This window comes from Macrobrachium rosenbergii, chromosome 5, assembly GCF_040412425.1.
Source record: "Macrobrachium rosenbergii isolate ZJJX-2024 chromosome 5, ASM4041242v1, whole genome shotgun sequence".
NCBI lineage: Eukaryota > Metazoa > Arthropoda > Malacostraca > Decapoda > Palaemonidae > Macrobrachium > Macrobrachium rosenbergii.
Window position 1 is genome coordinate 22,316,752 of NC_089745.1, and position 20,956 is coordinate 22,337,707.

Genomic DNA, 20,956 nt, shown 5'->3' on the forward strand with positions numbered 1-20,956 from the left:
CCAGGTAATGTGATGTTCTGGTAACTGAGAACTTTCCCATTGCTTTCCTAAGATAAATTATGATGGAATGAAATATAATATTTATGCCAAAAGCCAAACGCTGGAACCTACGAGGTCATTCAGCGCTGAAAGGGAAATTAAGCGTAAAAAAGGTTTAAAGGTATAACAGGAGGAAAAACCTCGTAGTTGCAATATGAAAAAATTGTTGGAAGAGGGTCGAAAGTAGGATGGAAGAAAGAGAATGTGAACGGAGGCTCGGTAAACGGAATGAAAGGGGTTGCGGCTAAGGGCCGAAGGGACGCGGCAGAGAACCTGGAGTAATGCCTACAGTGTACCGTGTGAGATGCAATGACGGCACTACCCCCTAAAGACTCCAGAAACTTATGCTACCTGAAAGATATGCCACTTCTTGAGTGTCCAGCTACAGTAAGTACCGTCAATTGTCACTGATGCACAGAATCACAGATTTCAAGATTGTGAAGCTACGGGAGGATTTCCCGCAGTGCCAGAATGCATTTGAAGTTTATAGAGAACATATCTGAGCGAGTATTTTCTGCAGGGGATCAAGTAATATCATGTTGCATAACAACACGTCTAATAACTTCATGATTTACGGCGATAATGATAAACAAATGTGGAGATTTTTGGGAATGCTCTGGCGCTCGTATGGTTGGAAGGGTTGACCCACAAGGTCGGCGGTGTGCTGCATCTGACTCTTGACTCTGCAGGATGGCGGGTCCTCTGAATGTCTTCCAGGGAAAAGGGAGACGTATCACTTATAGTTACTGGGAGATGAGAAGCTCAAAGTCCTTCATTCTCTTCTTGATGTTAGGGTTCCCAGGGAAGTGAAATTTTCAGAAAAAAAAAAAAGCTTCACTTTTCCATTCACTTCCAAAGCACTCGCTGGTGATTAGTGCTCAGTTACCTGGGATTACGAATAGCTCTTATCTTAAATTTTATTCGGAGAGTTTGTGCCCGCCATCTGTTATCATCCTCAGGGCTGTTATACGTCATGGCTCGGAGGGAGAGAAACTCTACTTCGTCATCTTCTCGGGAGCCGAGTTTCTTATATACTGTATCACCTTCCTCTTCCGGGAACAAGGAAGAGGGGACGGGCTCTCTCCCAGTATCCCACAACCCCGAGGAAATGCGAGTTTATTTTCAATTAAATTTTGTTATGGATGAAGAAAGTATAGCCACTTCGGCATCGCATACTACCTAGCCTGGTTGATTTTAATTTGACGTCATGTCAGCGATCAGCTGCACGGCCATCGTCATAAACTAGTCAATGAAGCATATCAGTAGAGAAAATAGTACTAAAATAGTTAATAACAGTTACTGTACGTCATTTTGGAAAAATTGATACAAAACCACGCAAACCTTTCCATAAATTCACTCACTGAAATAAGGTCATATCTGTAAGTTATTCATGTCTAGTCCATGTAAAGGTAACAAACGCATTCTAGTAACTGCTCTTTCTCTTCCACACTACAGTAAAACACGTCATCAACACATGTCGGCAACATATCGCATACATATCACAAACAAGGTGAAAACAAGTCGGCGACCGCAAGTAGAAAACGAATCTTTGGCCAGTGCTGGACAATTGTATTAAACACTGCTTAGGACTACCATTAAGCGTTGACTTGTATTCAACCTGTTTATGATAACTGAGTGTTTTCAGTTCAAGACGAGTACTTCCGTTCGTGGTGACCTAATCCATGTTAAACTGTGCCCATGTAGCGACCTTTACCGCTACCTTTTTTCTATATCGTTTAACTAAGACGGCAAAGCTAATAAGCTTTTGTTTAAGGTCATATGATACCTGTTCTGGGTATTGAAACTCAAAACAGAGCACGGCTGAAAGAAGAAAAAAGAAAAAGCAAATGATGAAATCCAAATTAGAAGAAATCGCACAGGAAGTGGAGAAACAGGAGAAATTACGGAGATATGACATAGGTACAGTGGCGTAGCTGGCATTCCATCAGTGGGGGGACCTAGGTGGGGCCAAGATATTTTTGAGGGCCAAAGAAAATTACACAAAACAAAAATGTACCAATTCTGTAATTAGTAGAATATACTATTCTCGATTGTATATATCCATGTGAATGAAGGAAAATAATAGTATTAGTAATTAGTAAACCTGTATTCGAAATTATGGAGCTCAATTTTCAATTAATTTTCAACTCTTCCTATATGTAAATATATCAAATACTGTAAGGGTTAAAGTTTGGATACAAAGGGAATTTCAATTAGGGGGGCAGGGGGGGCGCTAAGCATCTGACTGGGGACACCCCCCCCACCCCACAGCGACGTCGCTGCATGGGTAGCAAGAATGAAATCAGATGCAGAAAGTTATGTTGCTGCGTTTAAACGACAGTCAGCTTCTAGTCTGGTCCAATGATTCCCCGAACAGAGAGAAGGTGCAAGGCACAGATGTTCTCACACATTTGAAAAATGACCTACATTTTGCCACTGGAAAACTATTTATTTTATTAGACACTTTACTGCGAGGGCAAAGCCTTAACAGCATATTGCAGCATGGACCACAAACTGATCATAACACCGCGAACTTTTCCGAAACACTTTCGTGTGAATTCTAACTCTTACAGGAAAATATTTAGCACGGTGCTTCAAATTCTGGTTAAAGATAAATTTAACTTACCTGTGTCTTGCGTCATTTTTTGATAGGAGGTCTAAATTTAAGTGTTCTCATAACGTCAAGTGTCACTTGTGGGACCATCGTCGCTGTTTTCAGTGTACAGAGTTATTTACATGAAAGGGAAAAAGATGAAACGAATGGTTAACTTCTCTGCCGGTCCCCTTTGATTTTAAAGCTTCTTGCAAAGGGCCGTAGAACGCTCATAATGCTACGAAGAACAAATTATTATTCTATCTTGCTGGAAGTTCAACTCCTTTGTACAGTTCAGTTTCCTGATTAACTGCAAGCGAATAAAATGAGCCGTGGAGTGCCTGTCACTATAAATCGCCAAATGACCTATCATTACGCCCCGAAACTATGCGTGACCTGGCGAGACCGCTGAAATTACATCATTATCTAACAACCATATTAGGAGAAAGAAATTTGTCAACAACACTTTTTACGAAATACTCGAAACTGAAGTTTATTATTTCTTTGATTCCTATTTGATACCAAGGAAAGTGGTAACAATGGAATTTAGTACACGCTTGGTATACATATATGAGAAATGATTACTGACGTCGTGTATGAGAGGTCAAGTTTTCCATGCGTCGAACAGATAATGTCCCTTGTGACATGGAGAACGAATTAATACTTTAGGTACTCGCAAGACCTGGAAAAGCCCACAATGTGTACGAAATAATCAGCACACCTCTGGAAAAGGAAATCGCTCAAGGAATTGCACAGGGACGCTAAAAAGTGAAAATCTGTTAAAAATTCCTTCAGTCTAGTGTACGGACTGCTATCAAGCGGTATCTTTCATGCGCAAGGGACAAAGGAAAATCTGTTGCGAATGAGGACGTAAATAAAATTTCGTTTAATTGCTATAAATTTAGAGGATAAAAAAAAATCTTTACTAATCAGAAAGGTAGTCCTTTCTAAAATGGACACCAATTAAGGGTCAACAAAGATGGCAAAAAGTGAAAGTAACAAAGAATCGCAATCCAAATGAAACGTAGCAATGTGGAAAGGATCAAATAAAAATAACAGTGAAAAAAGTTAAAACTCCAAGGCGCAACTTACGTCGAAAATGCTAAAATATATCAAGAAAAGAGGATGTGGAAAGCATACTCATTTCTTCCCTGAGATACCTAAAGTAACCACGAACCTCTAACGTAAAGAGTGAAAAGGACGTCGGTGATTCATCATACAGAAGTAAACGCAGATATGCAACCGTCGTTGAACGTCCCAGAAACAGCAGAAAACGATAGTCTGGTGACAGACCAAATGAAGTCGCTGAGAGGAGGATTGCCCATTTAGACGACGCAGCAAGAAGTATGACGGCTATAAGTGACAGCCAGGAAACGGAAACGATGAAAGATGTGAATTAGGTGAAAAGGAGACTGATCGGCTTTGTTTTCAGAGGGAATGACTGACACTGCTGACGCTCAACGCTGAATAAATTAAGCGGAAATTTGGGCAAAAATAATTATACCTACAAATCAGAAGAGTGAGGCCAAATGTAAAAGGAAGGAGAATGAAATTTTGATGAAAATGGAAATTAGATGCCTGTGATGAGTAATTATTATTTTTAAAGATACTTAACGAATTGAATGCAGTAAATAAGCATACCAATATTGAGTTAGTAATTAGAGATCATAGAGGTGACTTACTGATGTTGTAGAAATGTTCTGCTAAACATAATAATAACAAGTATGCGCATTGTTTTATTACTGCTATTAATGGGAAAATGTAATTCACCGCGGTGTTGTACTAAAACAGTTCAATATGCAAAAATACTTTCCATACTACAACATATTTCAGTTCTAATAAAATGTTTCACTTGAACAAATATACTTAACAGAATATAAATTCGAAAGGAATACTTCGTTCATATATTCCATTTCGTATTCAAGGATTTCAAAATGAAGAATGTGTCCGGGAGTACAAGGACAGCAGTGTTGTTTGTACAGCTACATATACTGTATGGTACACGTCCCAATTCCTTTTTTTTTATTACAGCCAAAAAGGTTTTCTTTGCATTTTCATGGGGGAATACGTCATTTTGGTTCTGGTAAGATATCAGATCATAACAGAGAGGTAGAAACCTTTCACATTCTCTTTCATTCATAATCTTGATATATTAAAAAATGCCTGAAACTCAGGAATGAAAGCTTCTTGTGGCATTTACACACACACACACACACACACACACACACACATATATATATATATATATATATATATATATATATATATATATATATATATATATATATATATATATATATATATATATATATATATATGTAGATATACTTATGCATGGTTTTTGATAACGCACTGTAGTTTCATACTTACTTATCGTAAATATAAAATGACGTTTTCATTAAAATATGTAAAAGAAGTCGTCGTTACTCCCGAAACCTAGTCATTTTCTTTTCTAAAGCACAGGAAAAACGAATGTGCTTGCAGTCACTGACTGATAATTACGTCGGCACGATTAAGAATGGAAAAACACAAACGTCCTGCTCATGCTGCAAACTTCTAACAAAATACCACTCAAACAGTACAATATTATTATTATTATTATTATTGTTTTGTTAAACAAAATGGTAGTTTCAACAGCATTTATTTTATATAGTAAACGCTCAATTCGTCTTATCAATTGCTTTTCTTGCGCTGGAATGGTTGCAAGCAACTGACCAATATTCATATCCGGATATGAATATTGGTCAATTGCTTGCAACCATTCCAGCGCAAGAAAAACAATTGATAAGACGAATTGAGCGTTTACTATATAAAATAAATGCTGTTGAAACTGCCATTTTGTTTAACAAAACCTGTATTAAAGAAGGTCTTTTTCCTATTATTATTATTATTATTATTATTATTATTATTATTATTATTATTGCTGTTGTTTTTTATCACAGCATTCTTATATTACAGGATAAACGCTATTGTTTGACTAGTAAGCGTCCGCAGAATGAACGAAAATAATCAACACTATGAAAAGGAAGTGTAGAAAAAATTGCGTGCAGATGAAACTTGAATCAAGAGCAACTTCAGTTTAAAGAATGCTAAAATTCAACGAACAATTAAAAACAATGAAAGCCATGGGAAAGAGCCTACGTCACAGTCCAAGGTTTGATGAATAGGTTTGCATGGCTGCACCTTACTTAAATTAGTAAAGTAATCCATTTGCCCGTTATACCTTAAATCACAGGTAGCAGAGCACAGACTCTTATTAAATATGCAAAATAAGGAAATGAAATGTGGAGCTTTTAAGTTCACTTACGATGAGAAACCAGACCAACTCGTCAAAGACAAAATACAGATATAAAATATTCGTACCTTGAGAGTTAGTAAGTGTTCAAAATTTTTAGTGAATGGAAAATGAATAGAACAGAATACAGAATTTAGGCCAAAGGCCAAGCAATGGGACCTATGTGGTCATTCACTGCTGAAAAGGAAAATGACAGTGAGAAGGTTTGAAAGGTGTAACAGGAGGAAAACCTCACAGTTGCACCATGAAACAATTGTTAGTGAGGGTGGAAAGTCAGATGGAAGAAAGAGAATATGAACGGAGGTACAGTAAAAGGAATGAAAGAGGTTGCACCTAGGAGCCGAAGGGACGCTGCACAACCCTTAAGTAATGCCTACAGTGCACCACATGAGGTGCACTGGTGGCAATATCCACCTACGAGGGTTAATGAGAAAGGCTCCGAAAGAAACATTTATCTGAACTTCATTTGTCAAGCGTGGCCTACTTTGACGTCAGATGAGAACGCCCATTATCAATTTGAGTTAGTTAACATTCTGTTAATTTTCTTTTGTTTTATTTTTTCTCGAGAACTGAAACATCATCTACATCCAAGCTTTCTTAATTGAGTAAGGGGACGGATAAGAGAAAACTATAATACTATATCGTCTACGCAGAAGGTTAATTAGCCACACGTCACCCCATCTTCAATAAGTTTCGTCATTCACCTCTATTTTATGCTTAATATTGCATCTTCTTTAATTTTCACAATCTCACACAAACCCAGCTCTCTCTTTCTCTCTCTCTCTCTCTTTGCTTCTTTAATGACCCAGGTCTAAGTAATTATAAATGATGACAGTTGTCTAGTTTTTCATATGTAATAAAAGGATATCTATCTTCAACTTTCATATCAAAAACACCATATGCACTCCATAAACTATGATCTACTGTCCACAATCATTTTAAAACAAAGCTAATTTTCACAAATGACATTCCAAAGTGAATTCAGTGACTTTAGGAATTTTAACAGTTTTCAATATACTCAAAAATTTTAATTATCAAAATAAATTCTGCAATAAATAAGTAATATCTGATGACTGCATTAAAGGAATCCTTAAGGAAAATGGCAGCTGAAGAATAATTTTAGAAGGGTGTAAATAACGTCTAGCGTATTTCTAACTAATTTGTCGGTTAAAGGAGAGGACTACTTCAAGGATAACATTATGAAATAATATCATAGTTATCTCGCAAAACAACCAGAAAGAGTCAATGTTCGGCTCGACAGTAACAAAATACAACTACGTGAAGTTGATGTTAGCAAAACAGAAATATCCTTGATGCAATAATCATTTTAGAAAGTTAGGAGGAAAAATATTTCCCACGATATAAAAAAAATACGAAAGTTAAGACATAGTGAAACCAACCTGTCATAAAAAATGGTTAAAGAGTTATTTACCCATTCTTACTATTCCCATTCCTTTAACAGAAAGACTTGACAGAAAGAACAGAAGTGTGGTAAGTTTGTCCTGTCGGCATTTATTCCCTCCTACCATGCTGGACGAAGTATTGCCTTTATATGTGTTTCTTCTATTTTTTTATAGCTTTCTATTCATAAGGTTTCTCAGAAAGTTGTGGATGAATTATTATGAAATCATATCGTGGCGGGGTGGGCTTTGGGATAAGAAAGAATTGGTCCAAATTTGACAATAATTCAGATCCAGTTTTGGATCCAGGATCTGCTGTTAATTTCATTTGAAAAGAGATAAATGGATTTCCTGGTATGTTGTGCAGGCTTTGATTATCATGAAGAAAGAGATTTTGATTATTTCAATGAAATTTTGAGGAGTGGTTCACCCTGAAGTCCGAAAGACTTAATCCAATTCCGAGATGTGTCTGGATCTGAAAGCGAATTTACGTTGTTTTCAAGTTCGACCAAAAGATTTCTTAAAAGGAAATTAACCGACTTCCATGAAATTTTTCGGAGGTGTGCGACACAAGGTAAGAAAAAATCGTACCGGTTTCCAGGTTTTGGATAAGAATGAAGATCCAGGGTGTATTTTCAATTTCGTCCGCAAACTGTCTTAAAAAAGAATAAGTGAATAAGTGAATCTCCATAAACACTGCAACAGACAAAAATTTTCTATTTTTTTAATTTCATCTACTTTTCACAGATCCGGACAACAAACCGGATCTCGTGGTTAATGAATTTTTTTTTTCTCGGTGTTGGCTGATGTCTTTACTCTTTGTGTGCTTTAAATTAGTTTTGATTGTCAGTTTTTTATGAATCGAAATGTGTAGGCGTAATATATAAGAATGTCTACCTTTATAAGTGTTTGCAGTTAATGTATGCAATTATAAATATAAGAATATGTAAAAACCATTACACTCAGGAATAAGCATTTTTGTTAAGATTCAAAAGCATAAATCTCAACGCACACAAAAGCAATGCAATAACACATCTTTCTGATTTTATAATTAACTGAAGAGTTTTAACAAAATAAAAAATAAAATAAAGGATAGTTATTGCTTTGCCTCACTTATTATCACAAGCAACAAAAATGAGTAAAATCAGCATGCTTACGGTATTCAGTATTTTTAATGGTTTTGAAACTGATACAAGAAAAAAAGTTTAATGATCAGAAAGTGAAAAAATACGAACCTGTATTCTGAGTTATTTAAAAAAAAGCAGAGGGAGATATTCACCAGGTAAACAGGAAATAAACGCAAAACGAGCGCATAAATTGAAACTAAATAGCAATGGTAAGTAATTATTGAAGGTAATAATATGAATTGCAGACTCAATTATTTGGATTAGTATGTAAACAATGAAGAAAAAAAATCATGACAGGAAACGCTGAATGGCTGTTTTTTCAACTAATGAGCTACCTCAAGGAAGAAAGCAAAAAATATCCATCCTGCCCTGACTAAATGACTTAGTACCTAATTGTTCTAGTGTTCTATGTTCAAAATCCCTTGAGAACAGAACTCGAGAAGACTAAGATACGAAAGGCGATGACGGATCTATCACCGCAGATCAAAAATAAAATGAAAGTTGGGATTAAAACGAGCAGCCTACATTTTTCTCTTTTGCACAAAAATGCAAGCACATGTATACCACAAATTGGTATACTCCTGCATTTTATTTTGCATATATAGAATATCTACACAATAATACGTTAAAATATTACATGTATATGTATGTGTGTGTGTGTGTGTATATATATATATATATATATATATATTGAAGATGGGATTAAGGCTGTACGAAGAAGGTATATAATTATATTCCACAATACGCCCGTTTTCCGTTTGGAGGGGGTGACACCATAACTGTAAAACCTTCCGATTTTTTAACAAGTCATTAAAAATAAGTCCACTGACCACAAGCCTTTTTTTTTTTACCCCAGCAAATGCTGGTGCTCATTGCAGCTGGGTACACTGGTGGGCAGTAAACCGGACCGATCCACGGACCTACGAAACATGAGCTATTCCGCCTATATTGGCTAACTGAACCTTCCAAAGGCGGGAGGTGGGTCTTTCTTTTCCCTTCAGAGAGCAGACTACAGGTATTACTCATCCTATAAATTCCCTCTAATGTCCACCCATCCAGGGAGTGACCAGATACAGCGTTCCCTAGCATCGCTCAAGAGCAGACAAGCGATGTAGATGTAATAAACGTATTGATGACTCTGGTTGCATATTGTCCTTAATTGTTTCCCGATTAGTTTATTCTAACTGACAAGGTGGTTTCGGAAAAAATGATAGCAACTATGGTTTTGTCTCATTTATCACTAACTAATAAATTAACAAAGCACCTCTTTGAACAAAATCACAAGATTCATACTTCACAGAATTTTTATCAGTAATCGTTAAACATCATCAAAAGAATGCCATCATTCATCTCAAACACATTCTTCTACATTCTAAAATCCCTGCTAAATCTCTCTTCCTTCCCGACGCTGCTTTTGAATGATCAGGTTTCTACCAACGAGTCCTCCCGTATTATCTGTAAAATCCTACACCCACAGATACCTCAGAATTATCTTTTCGCCAATGCTTATTTGATAACTTTTTGGGTCTCTAGGTTACTTGTTTCTCCAAACATTTTTTGCGATTTTCAGTATAACGCACAGAAACTTCATCTAAACAACTTCCATGGTTTACCCATCAACGGCTACCTTCTGTTCCCAGGAAAAATGGCTCAACAATTTCTTTATATCCTCTTACTTTTCATTTTCCATTTGCAAAGAACCTACTACTCTTTCCCTACTTCCTCGATCTATTCTCACATTTGTTCATCGCCTACAAAATAAAATTTAAAGTATCGTATCCGACTTACCCACTCCATTTTTCTATCCAACCAATTATTTTTTTTCCTGGATTATGTTTGATCTCTTAGTCTTACTTTTGACAACACCCACTTTTAACTTTCTCTTCAAACATACGTTTTCAAAGTTTTTCAATAGTCTTTGAAACTTTTTCTCCCTATCACCATTCAGCGACATAAATCAATACAAACACCAGCCATTTACATTAACCATTCATGAAACTTGCACCTACTTATTGTGAGTTTTCTCTAGCTTCTGCCATTACTCCACTCCTAAAAGCCAAGAATCATAATTTTGTCGGATCCTTAAATTTAAAAAAAAAATTATCGCATCTTTTTTTCAAGAGCAGGGGCCAAAGGATGGATAACCTAAGCCCTTTTTATGCTCAGGTATGAATAAAGAAAAAACTTGAATAACGCAAATGAAGAGAAAGCTGGATTACCTACAAAGGAAACGATAAACCTACTTTTTCATATTCTTACACATGGTTCACTATTGAGCCAACGCTACCCCTATCAATTATTCTATCTAACTTTCTCTAACCCGATGCAGTTTTCCTTTTCAGCATCACAAAATTTTCATATTACTGCTTTGTTGCAGCTACTGAGCCACAGACTCTCCCTTGCCTTAAACTTACACTGTCAAGTCTTATGTAACGTGCGATACATTAATACCCTCTTTGTAATCACAATCATTTGCATAAATGAGCATTTACATCAACATATTCTAGTGCTAAAAACTTCCGTACCTAGACCTCGATTATTTTTCGCTTTGTCTTCCTTTTTAACGTATTGTTTCTGGAAATAATGTAGAACATTTAAAAATTAAAGGGGATATTTAATCGTGTTTTTTTATATGGCCAGGCATGAGGTCACGCCAAATAGGATCATGAACTGAAGCGAGGTCAAATTAACCCTTATAACGACGTCCGCTCTCAGCTAATCAAGCGAAAAGAATAAAACACAAAAAATGAGACAGAACGAAAATCAAATTACTGAAGTGTTAAAGAACTTTCCACAAATACACTAGTATGATCGTGTGGTGCATACATTCATATGTGTATTTGCTTCATTAATGTTTGTACCCCCTGAATACCTATGCATCTCATTACCGCGCGGGTTAGTATCTCTAAAATGAAAATCGACCATCCCTATTTCTTACTTACCTTGAAGACCAAACATTGGTTTAAAAGCAGCTACCCACGGAGGGTACCACAAGGGGGAAAGGTGGGCAGCAGCAGCAGCCGCGGCGGGGGAAAGGGTCGTGCCCATGGAACTGCTTCCGGGCGCCAGCCCTGCACCACAGGTTCCCCCGAGACTAGCGGCTACCCCTCCATCTGCGCTGTCTAAATCCGGCCGGAAGTGGACAGGTGTGGGACGCACAAAAGCGGACTGGTGGTGAGGAATGCCTATGGCGTGAATGAGGGGATCCTCCTCCAACGGGCCGCCACTCGCACTTCGGCCTCTCTCACCCAGGTCTCCGTTGAGGCCTGGAAGGGGCTCGCCAATGTCTTCCTCGTCCCCGGATTCGACGGCATCGTCTTCCCCATCTTCCTCTTCCAGTAACCCTTCGTCGGAGGCCTCGATGAAGGTGTGGGGCATGTTGTGGATAGGCGGCTCCGCCGACGACGGTGGCGGAGGCGACGCCGTTTGGGCAATGGTTTCCACGTCTCTCTCTCGAATGAAAAGGGAACACGGGGAGGATGCTGCTGCCTTAGACATAATGGACGTATTGGTACTCGCAATAATGTTACTGGAAGAAGACGACGACGACAAGGGCAGAGGCGACGAGGTGATGTCTTCCCTCTTCTGGTCGTAGGTGCAGGGCTGCAGAGCCTTCTCATGGCTGCTCTTGTGGGAAAACAGACAGTTGGAGGTGACCGTCGGAGAAGGCTGGCGAAGGGGATGCCCACTCCTTTCCGTATTCGGATAGAAGCGCGGCTGCGACTGAGACGTATTTAACCCCAAAATAGAACTGATAGAGAAATGAGGAGGCGGAGGAGTCTTCTGGGCCACATTACCGTTGCTATATCCGCCCAAAGTTGCACTGTTTGTGGATAATGTGGCCGGCTGAGGAGATCTTAAGGGATAGACATCGTCTCTTTCATCCCCTCCCCACGAAGCTTTGTTTTGTCCCGACATTTTGTACTCACCGATTTGCGTATGCGCTTTTTTTATTATTATTATTTGTTTTAAACTCTAGACCTAAGAGAAGTGCAACGCACCGCTATGAAATCAGTTTCAATTCGAAATTCACTTTCGCGTTTTCCATAACTGTACCCACAACATTTTTTTAACAGAACCGAACAGGTGTTTGTTGAATGTGCTTGTAAACGTTTGGTATAAACTACTGGTATTTTCAAGGCACGTGGTCACCCCCGCCACATGGAAAATGGATCACTTCTTAAAGACCGCTGAAGATGAACAACCCACCGGAAGTTTGCGCGAGCAAGATGATCAGTTTTTCTTCTCATGACTCGGACAGTTTTCAATACTGCCATATCTGGATAGTCGGGATCAGGGTTTTTTCATACTGGAGATCTTTCCTAAAGACAATCGCCTTATTTTTGTCTGGGTCGTTTTTCAGCAAGTGTCCTGTCAAACATTTCATGCCGAAGGCAAGCACCGGCGAGCACAAGAAGGCATCACTCCAGAAAGTTAATCCCTTTCCCTCCGTTACTGCAGGTCACAATGGTTGACTGGAGAGGCCCCCTCGGCAAAGCCCACGAGGGGGCGGAGAACGGAAAAGTAGGCGGAGCCCGTCTCCTGTGTGGGCGGAGTCAACTTTAAAACCCACTTACTTTTTCTCAGCATCACTTAATCGATATTCAGTCCAACTCTATTCGAGCTTTGTAAGACACCGCACTTCAATGCTTCTCTGTGTCACCTTTTTCTTCATTCTCGTCCTATTGTAACGGTTACTCTTGGTGACATCCATCATCTTTATGACTCGACATCAACTGAACGGATCCTGCACGGCGATGCAGGATTTCCAATTTATTGCGATGGCTCGTCATTAGCTTACGTTCAATAACCTGTATTCTCCTAAACGTTAGGGCAATGAAAAAGCGTGGCCTACCTCACTCCTCTCGCATTTCTCTATTTCCTTTTCTACCGAGCTTTTTAACAACTTTCTTTTTATTTCATTGTTGTAGCTTAACAATATTCCAGTACGGTTTATTATAAAAATATTGCCTGGATATGAAGGGCAAATTTTACGGATCAGGGAATCTAACAGAATAGACAGAGACTGCCAAAGTAACACTAACATTAGTTAGTAGTAATTACAGCTCTCTCTCTCTCTCTCTCTCTCTCTCTCTCTCTCTCTCTCTCTCTCTCTGTGCTGGCCAGGGGCTTAAGCAGATTGACTGAGCTGAGTTCCAGGTTCTATTCATGCAAAGAGCTGCACTCACCTAGCCAGAATCTGTGCATTAGTTACTTTTAATTCTCCAGTAATGTCAGTGCAATGCTAAAGGAAAGCCACAAGAATTATTAGTCAGATCTGAAGGGAAATCTCTTCTTTAGAACAGCTACCACAGTAACCTGACAACCTTAGAGCACTGTAGGTACCTTCACTTCTTCCCTTCTAGACCAGTTCGAAAAATTCTTTCCATCAAAACCTCTAAAGCCAATTATTACCTCCCTGGTCACTCAAAAAGATACTTCTAGGCTACTGACAGGCAGTGTCAGTTTCTGGGGTGAGACCGTTTCCCTTCTGTTTCAGCTTCAACAACCGGAAGAACAAGGTTTCTTTCAAGAAACAATGTTAGTTAATTCTATATTACTTTCTGTCTCACTCTAGCTGAGTATACAGTTATGTCACTTCCTTCTACATGAGGAAAAAGGACAATCAGAGAGACAAATGACAGAGTAAGACCACAAAATACATTTTTTAAAAACTGACCAAACAAACAAAAAAGAAAAAGTCATTAAAAAGACCAGATAAACGAAAAATTAAAGGGTGAAATACTCTGCTTAATAGCAAAGTTACAAGAAACGGCCAAAACAGAAAAAATACAATTGTAAACACTATATATATAATTAAAACATGAAATTTACTGGGAGAAAAGGGAGTGAATCTAAACACAGCATTAAACAAATCAAAGGGCATAAATATTATGAACAGAAAACATGAGATACGCCTCTTGTGTTACGATAACCTTTACCACCATCAGCAATGAAGCAATTAAAATAAATAAGGAGCAATAACTAAGCAAATTCATAGTACAACTCACAATACTCTCTATGATAGTTTTTCGACACTATATTCTCTGTCAAAATCCATGATCTTAATCCACGACTTGCGAGTGACAGCTCAAGCTGTCCTGACTTGAAAACATTACTTGCACAGGTCTTTTTTTTTTTTTTTTTATAAGTACAGAATATCAATTACTCATCAGTTCTGAGTTTCTATTGTTCTCTATTCTATACAAGAAAATTATGCTCACTTCATATGAAACCAGCAATAAAGAATTATGATACTCTGTTATTTTTGAAGAATAATGGTAAGAATAACAATTTTTTTTTTTGTTAAATGCGTATTCCACAGGTTAATAATGCAAGCGTTCCCTAGCCTCAACATCGTCTGGATCACTTAACTCTCTTAACTTTTTACGTGCTCAATATATTTATTATAAAATTTTTTATAATTTAATACAGTTAGTTTTCGGATGGATGAGTGCCTTCACTTATGTTGTTTTTTATTACCCATATGATTTCATTGTTTCCCTCAACAGTCTTCACAGATTATAACATTCATATACACAAGTCTCAAGAACATTAATTTCTTGTCATCTGCAATTTCACAACACAAATAAGGTAACACGCATATTTCGCTCTTATTATTGTCGCATTTGCGTACTGATCACGCTGGTGTTAGTAACTATCAAACAGCATCCCTTCATTAGCAATCAAGTAAATTATGTCCACTGAAAAATAAGGCAACAAATTTTGATCTCTCATAGGTGTGCAAGACACTTTTGTAACATTCCTACTGAAGATTGCCACAAAATACAAATTTCACTGAAGACATCCCTTCCCAATAACTTGATGCTGACAACGATTAGCAGAAGCTTAGTCTCTTTTTACAATGTTTTACCCACCAAGTTTTAGCTGTGACAGTTTATCAAAACCATTGTTGCATAGTGGTTAACTACTGCATAACCACTATGCAACATCATCAAAAACGTTTTGAAATGCAGCGGGTACCAATCAAATCATGCGACTTATTAGAGACAAGTACAATGAATGTGGTGAAATTTCCAGACTAAAATAAACTTTATTCAGTGGTGATACTTTACAAATATCACCAGCCAGTGTAGTCCTTCTTTCACTCAACACAAACTTCTACCTAGAACCCAAGGCGTATTCAATTTTACTAAACTTATGTGTCTTCTTTGACCATTGCCAGAGTGTTCCTCACAGTGGTGAGAACCCGTCCTTGTGTGTATTGCTGGGTTGCAGTGAATTTGTACGTGTATGATCGTAGGTAACGCAGTTCTCATCAGAACCCTGGACCGGGAATCATCTGAGCAGGAATAAATCAGTGATCAGCAACCTCAAAAGAACGTCTTCTTACGTGTCAGACAGGGAGTGGAACTGTAAACTGGAGTTTGGATGCCTAAGTAAGTTCACTTACTGTAGAACTGCCGGTCCGGTACTTTATGAGAAGGAAGTCAAGCCCTACTGTTGCCTGAAGGCCATAGGATTGCAGGGGTCAAAGTCGTACCCTTGCTGACCTGTGAGAGCGGGACTTTCTCTAAAGAGGTGGCCCCCTGTTGCCTGAAGGTTCTCAGGTGGCATCTGAGAGACCCTTGTTGTTCGGTGGGGTCAGCTTGGAGCTTCATCATCTTACTCATCCATAACTGCCAAGTTCAAAATCATAGGGGAGAAAAGTACAAGATTGTCAAGATTTGGACTACTTTAACGAGGCCAGGAGAAGTTGGAACAGGTCTCGGATACTACATCTGGTAAACACGAATCCAAAATCAAGAAGAATTAACATTCAAATTGTTTAACTTGAGTTGGAAGACTGTGGGAGATACGCAGCTGTGTCTTATGCCTACCTTCCTTTGAAATGACATTCATTGTTGTTCAGTCCGTTGACTTGATGTTCGATTACGCGAAGATAAGAAATAAAGTTATAATAAAGTGAAATAAAGAAAACTGAATGAAATACAAATAAAACATGAAAAACATGAAGAAAATGTGAAATAGATGGTAAATTAAAACACAATATTACAGGTATTCATTGAAATAAAAAAGAAAATAAGGACATTATATGGTCAGTGGGTTTCTGTATCGACGGTTCAGGATTTTCTTGGTGGTAATGCATCCAAACACTGACCAAATGCTGCTCAACCTGCTGACTGGTTACAAAAAGCACGAGGTTAGCAACATACCCCAGTGAAGGGATAAGGGGCTGGCAACCTCATCCCATCAATATTTGTTGAAAACCGGAAGGGCGAACGGTGGGAAAATATAACATTAAGCCCTTTCCTCTAACAGGAGGTGGCTCCCAAGAAGAGACAAGAGAAAGATCACTGCCACATTCGTACTTCAACTGCTGAATTGTGGATGAACCTCCAGAGCAGAACGTTTCTAAATCAGCAGCTTCACGCATCTACACAGAAGGGCCATCATCAGTTTGTTGAACCCCATTGCACACACTGCACTATTTACCTCTACCAGGCTCAAACTCTCTTGCTTCCAGGATGTTGTGGTCGTTCCCACAGCTTGCTATAGCCAAAGTGGGCACCACGGGGGTTGTTGCAATGCTTGGCTTGTGTTTTCCTAGGTCTGTGGATAACTCCCAGCATTCCGCCCGACAGTCCATCCAGCTGTATATGGCTGCCACTGTATGCTGGGGTCCAGAGGTGATCCTTAAAGACCTGTGTTGGCGCCAGCAATGATGGCTGTGTTCAAAAGTTACGTACATCGTTGTTTCTCAACCAGGCAGCGGTTCGAGTTCCACTGGTGACGAAGCACTTATCGATTATAATTCCCCTTGGGTGTAAGTTATTCCCGAGGTGTGAATTGGATATTCAATGATATTTGTGGCTTAATATTTGTGAATAGAAAAAATGTCACGGTGTACTGTATGTGACAAAAGTTTACATATATACACACATACATATATTTATATACACACACACATACACACACATATATATATACTGTATATATACAGTATATATATAGTATATATATATATATATATATATATATATATATATATATATATATATATATATATATATAATTTATTGTTAATTTTGAATTCATAATCGAAATTTCACATTAATTGCCAAACATTTCTCTTCTGTGCAATTTCCGTGTATTCTCAAACCCAAAGGACTTTATACTAATTTTTTCGCTATATTTTACGATAAGAATATGGGGAATGGGGCTGCAGGCCTCATTACACCATGAATGCCATTATTTCTACTTTCCGACCTCCTACAGGAGGTTATTGTAACCAAGGCCAAGAGAGACAAGGTCCACCCAATTGGGTGGAGTCGCCTCCCACCTGGGGTAACCACGTAGGCGATGACGTCTTAGAGGTACCTGCCCATTACGGCAATTCACCTGCTGACGCAATAACGAGGTGGACAAAGCTCCGCCTATACATAGGGGATTTTGGGGGAAGTGAGCAGACCTTCTCTTTCTCTTGGCCTTGATTGTAACTAGCCTCAGGAGAACAGGCTCGTCAGCCATTTAGCAACATTTCCTTCTATCAGGACCGCTTCCTCTGCAAACATCAGTAATTCCACACTCACGACGAATTTCTTATTACGCACCTTGGCATCGACAGTTATTGTCTTTTCTGCGACTTTTCACAACGTTCCACCCATGAAGATATCAAACAGCCACTGATAAATAAAACATCCTTGTCTCAACCCCATTTTTAAACCAAACCAGTCCCCCTCTTTTCTACAAATTCTAATAGGAATCACAACAAATTATTCTTTTTTGCTCTCAGCAACTTATCTTCTATACTAAACATTCTCAAAACCCTTCACATGTATACTCTGTCAGTTCTATAAAATTTTTCCTAAGCCCAGTCAACTTTCCCCTTTTACTTCCAAAACTTTCACATGACTGTTGCAGGACAAAATAATTGATAAACACAGCCTCTTGTTTGTCTAAACCATCACTGTTTTTCCATATACATCATTCTATTATCTGTCTTACTTTCTCAATATAAAATCCTACCATACAATTTCACTTGTTTACTAAGTAATGTTATGCCCCGTACGTCTCAAAATATCCTCATTCAACTTTTTCCTTGTACAAAGGAACATTTATTTTTCTCACCCATTCCTTTAGCAGCAGACATACCTTACATAGGCAAGTATGCCACTCAATTGCTCCCAGGGCCTCACATTCTGCATTCCTTGTAATCCCATTATCTCTTTGTGTTTTTGCATTCTTCAATCTCTTAATTGCCCTAATTACATCCTAAAAAATCCCTTCCACAAGCATTCTAAAATTTGCATTAACACTTATAGTCTTGCATTACCGCGGGCTACCTCTTTCCTCACTTCCACATCCAACAGATATCCAAAATACCCATTCCATCAACCTACGACTACATTTGTTCTCAGATGGCATTTCTCCATTTGCACCTTTTATTGTGAGATCCACAATTTTTTTATTTCTTTGCAGAACAACTTCTTATTGTCCGTAAAGTCCTTGCGCACCTTCTCTCCCTTCGTTTTCTAACTTGGCCGCGTTATTCATCCTGTGCTCTTCTGTCTTACAATTGCAAGTCTGTTTTTCCTTTACTGAAAGCATTTCGTAATCCTCCTACTCAATGTTTTTGTTCCCTCTTAACTAACACATTCTTAAAACCCCATCCATTCTCTACTGTCTCTATATGACCCTCTAATATATTTTATCCTCTCTTCACATGCTCCTTCAACTTCCCTGCCCTGCTGTAATCACATCCTTCTTAACAATCTCACTTGTCTTAAGTACCATTGCAACAACTATCCATTCATCTTGAACTTCACACACCTTAATTATCACTTCACCCAAATAATCATCAGATATATCTCCAGACACTCCTATTCTTAAGCGCTATAGTCATCAACTTGCTCGTCCATCTACTCTGTAAACTTTCACAAGTATATATATCTGTTATTATTTTTCTTTGTAAACCATGTATTTCCAACCATGTAGCCTCTCTCTATACACATTTCCATAAGACTCTGTTCTCATTTACTCCAGGAATTTCAAATCTGGCTATAATGTCCTGTCGTTCTCCGAAACCTCCTTGTGCTCCTAAAAAGCACCTAACACAACCAACCTTTCATGCTCTCTAAACCATACAAGTCAGTCAATTAAAACTGTCTGCTACAACAGTGGAAATGCCAATTGCTTGAGATTCACATGCATCATATCGCAAACTCAGTCTGTTTACTGAGGATTGCTACTGTGGTGGTAGTAATTAATGCAACCTGGATATTACTGCCCTAGAAAGTGTTAATGGTTTTGGATAAGCATGTAACGTGCCCCATGACATGGAAAGTCCTAGTGAAGAGTTGCCCCTTAAATAACTGATGAGACTTTACCTAAGGCCAACAGCAACCACGCTCTCACTGCTGTGGGATGCTGGGAAAGAAAATAATACCACTTCCTGCAATGAAGTCACCAACTGGCCAGGTAGCCTATGGAGTTTGTAGCACAATACCAAGTCAGAAAAAAGTAAGGCTTTAGGTTTTGAATGTGAGTGCATGTTGTGCATGCGATAAAAAAATTATATTTGATTTAATTAAGGAGAGAAAATGGGATATTTACGTACTTTTTGAGAAAAAAAGTAAGAAGGCCACATGTGCATGAACTGGGAGATAATTGATATGGTCTAGGGTAGCTGAAAAATGTAGACATAGGAAGATATATTCAAGGACGCTAAAGGTAAGACTTGAATGTGAAAGTACAAAAAAGTTGTAATAGTGAGCGTATATGGTCCAGTGATGGAAAGAATGAGGGTGAAAGAGACTTGGGAGTCGGAATCTTTTCCTCTCTATGTTTGGATACTATGAAAGGTGTTTCGTTGAAATGCGTTTGGAAAGGAACCCGACTGCTAAAAATACGTGGTTTCCAAGGAAGAATATTCAGAAAGAGGAAACGATGAAGCTAAGATTTTTAGATTAAGTACTAGTATAGGATGGAAAGATGACAAGTTAAAGGAAGTAATGAGGAGAAGACGAAACGCTGGGGGTACATTTGATCACCATTCGACTGCATTACAAGTTAAAATATTTGGAAGTTGAAGTTGGAGGGGAAGAGGTAAAATGTGGTTGTAAATGTAAATAAGAAGAATTAAGTTTTATTAGCAGGATCGACTGATTGACTGTAAGTCATCTGTTATTACAACTACCAGGGGTCACTAACACCGATTCATAGGAAGGAAAAGAGAATATAACGAGAAAATGGATGAAAAAAGGCCTAGGGTCCAAGAGTTACGAGTACATGGGGCTTATGCAAAATTCTATGCTTGGGTCAGACAGAGAGAATAAAATCAGTGAGCATGAGAGGTTTGGTAAAGGTGTTGAAGATGATTTGAGATATAAATAACTGCACAACAGAGGAGAGGATTATTTACAGCTAAAGAGGAGGATGAATACGGAGGTCAAGCAATAAGCGATACAGAAAAAGAAAGGTAACCACTAAAAATCAGGCAATGCGAATTTTAGTGAGAATAAGGTGTTCTACAAGAAGT

General features: G+C 38.3%; 1 protein-coding gene across 1 annotated transcript in view; it reads right to left on the reverse strand.

The window, feature by feature from the left end:
• LOC136838588 (homeobox protein engrailed-2-like) overlaps positions 1-12,923 on the reverse strand; it is a 28,260-nt gene extending 15,337 nt beyond the window's left edge. Inside the window, exon 1 of the mRNA XM_067103793.1 lies at positions 11,397-12,923. Within this exon, the coding sequence (XP_066959894.1) occupies positions 11,397-12,372 (976 nt within the window). The 5' untranslated portion in view covers positions 12,373-12,923. The remainder of the gene's footprint in view (positions 1-11,396) is intronic.
• Between the last annotated feature and the right edge of the window lie 8,033 nt (positions 12,924-20,956).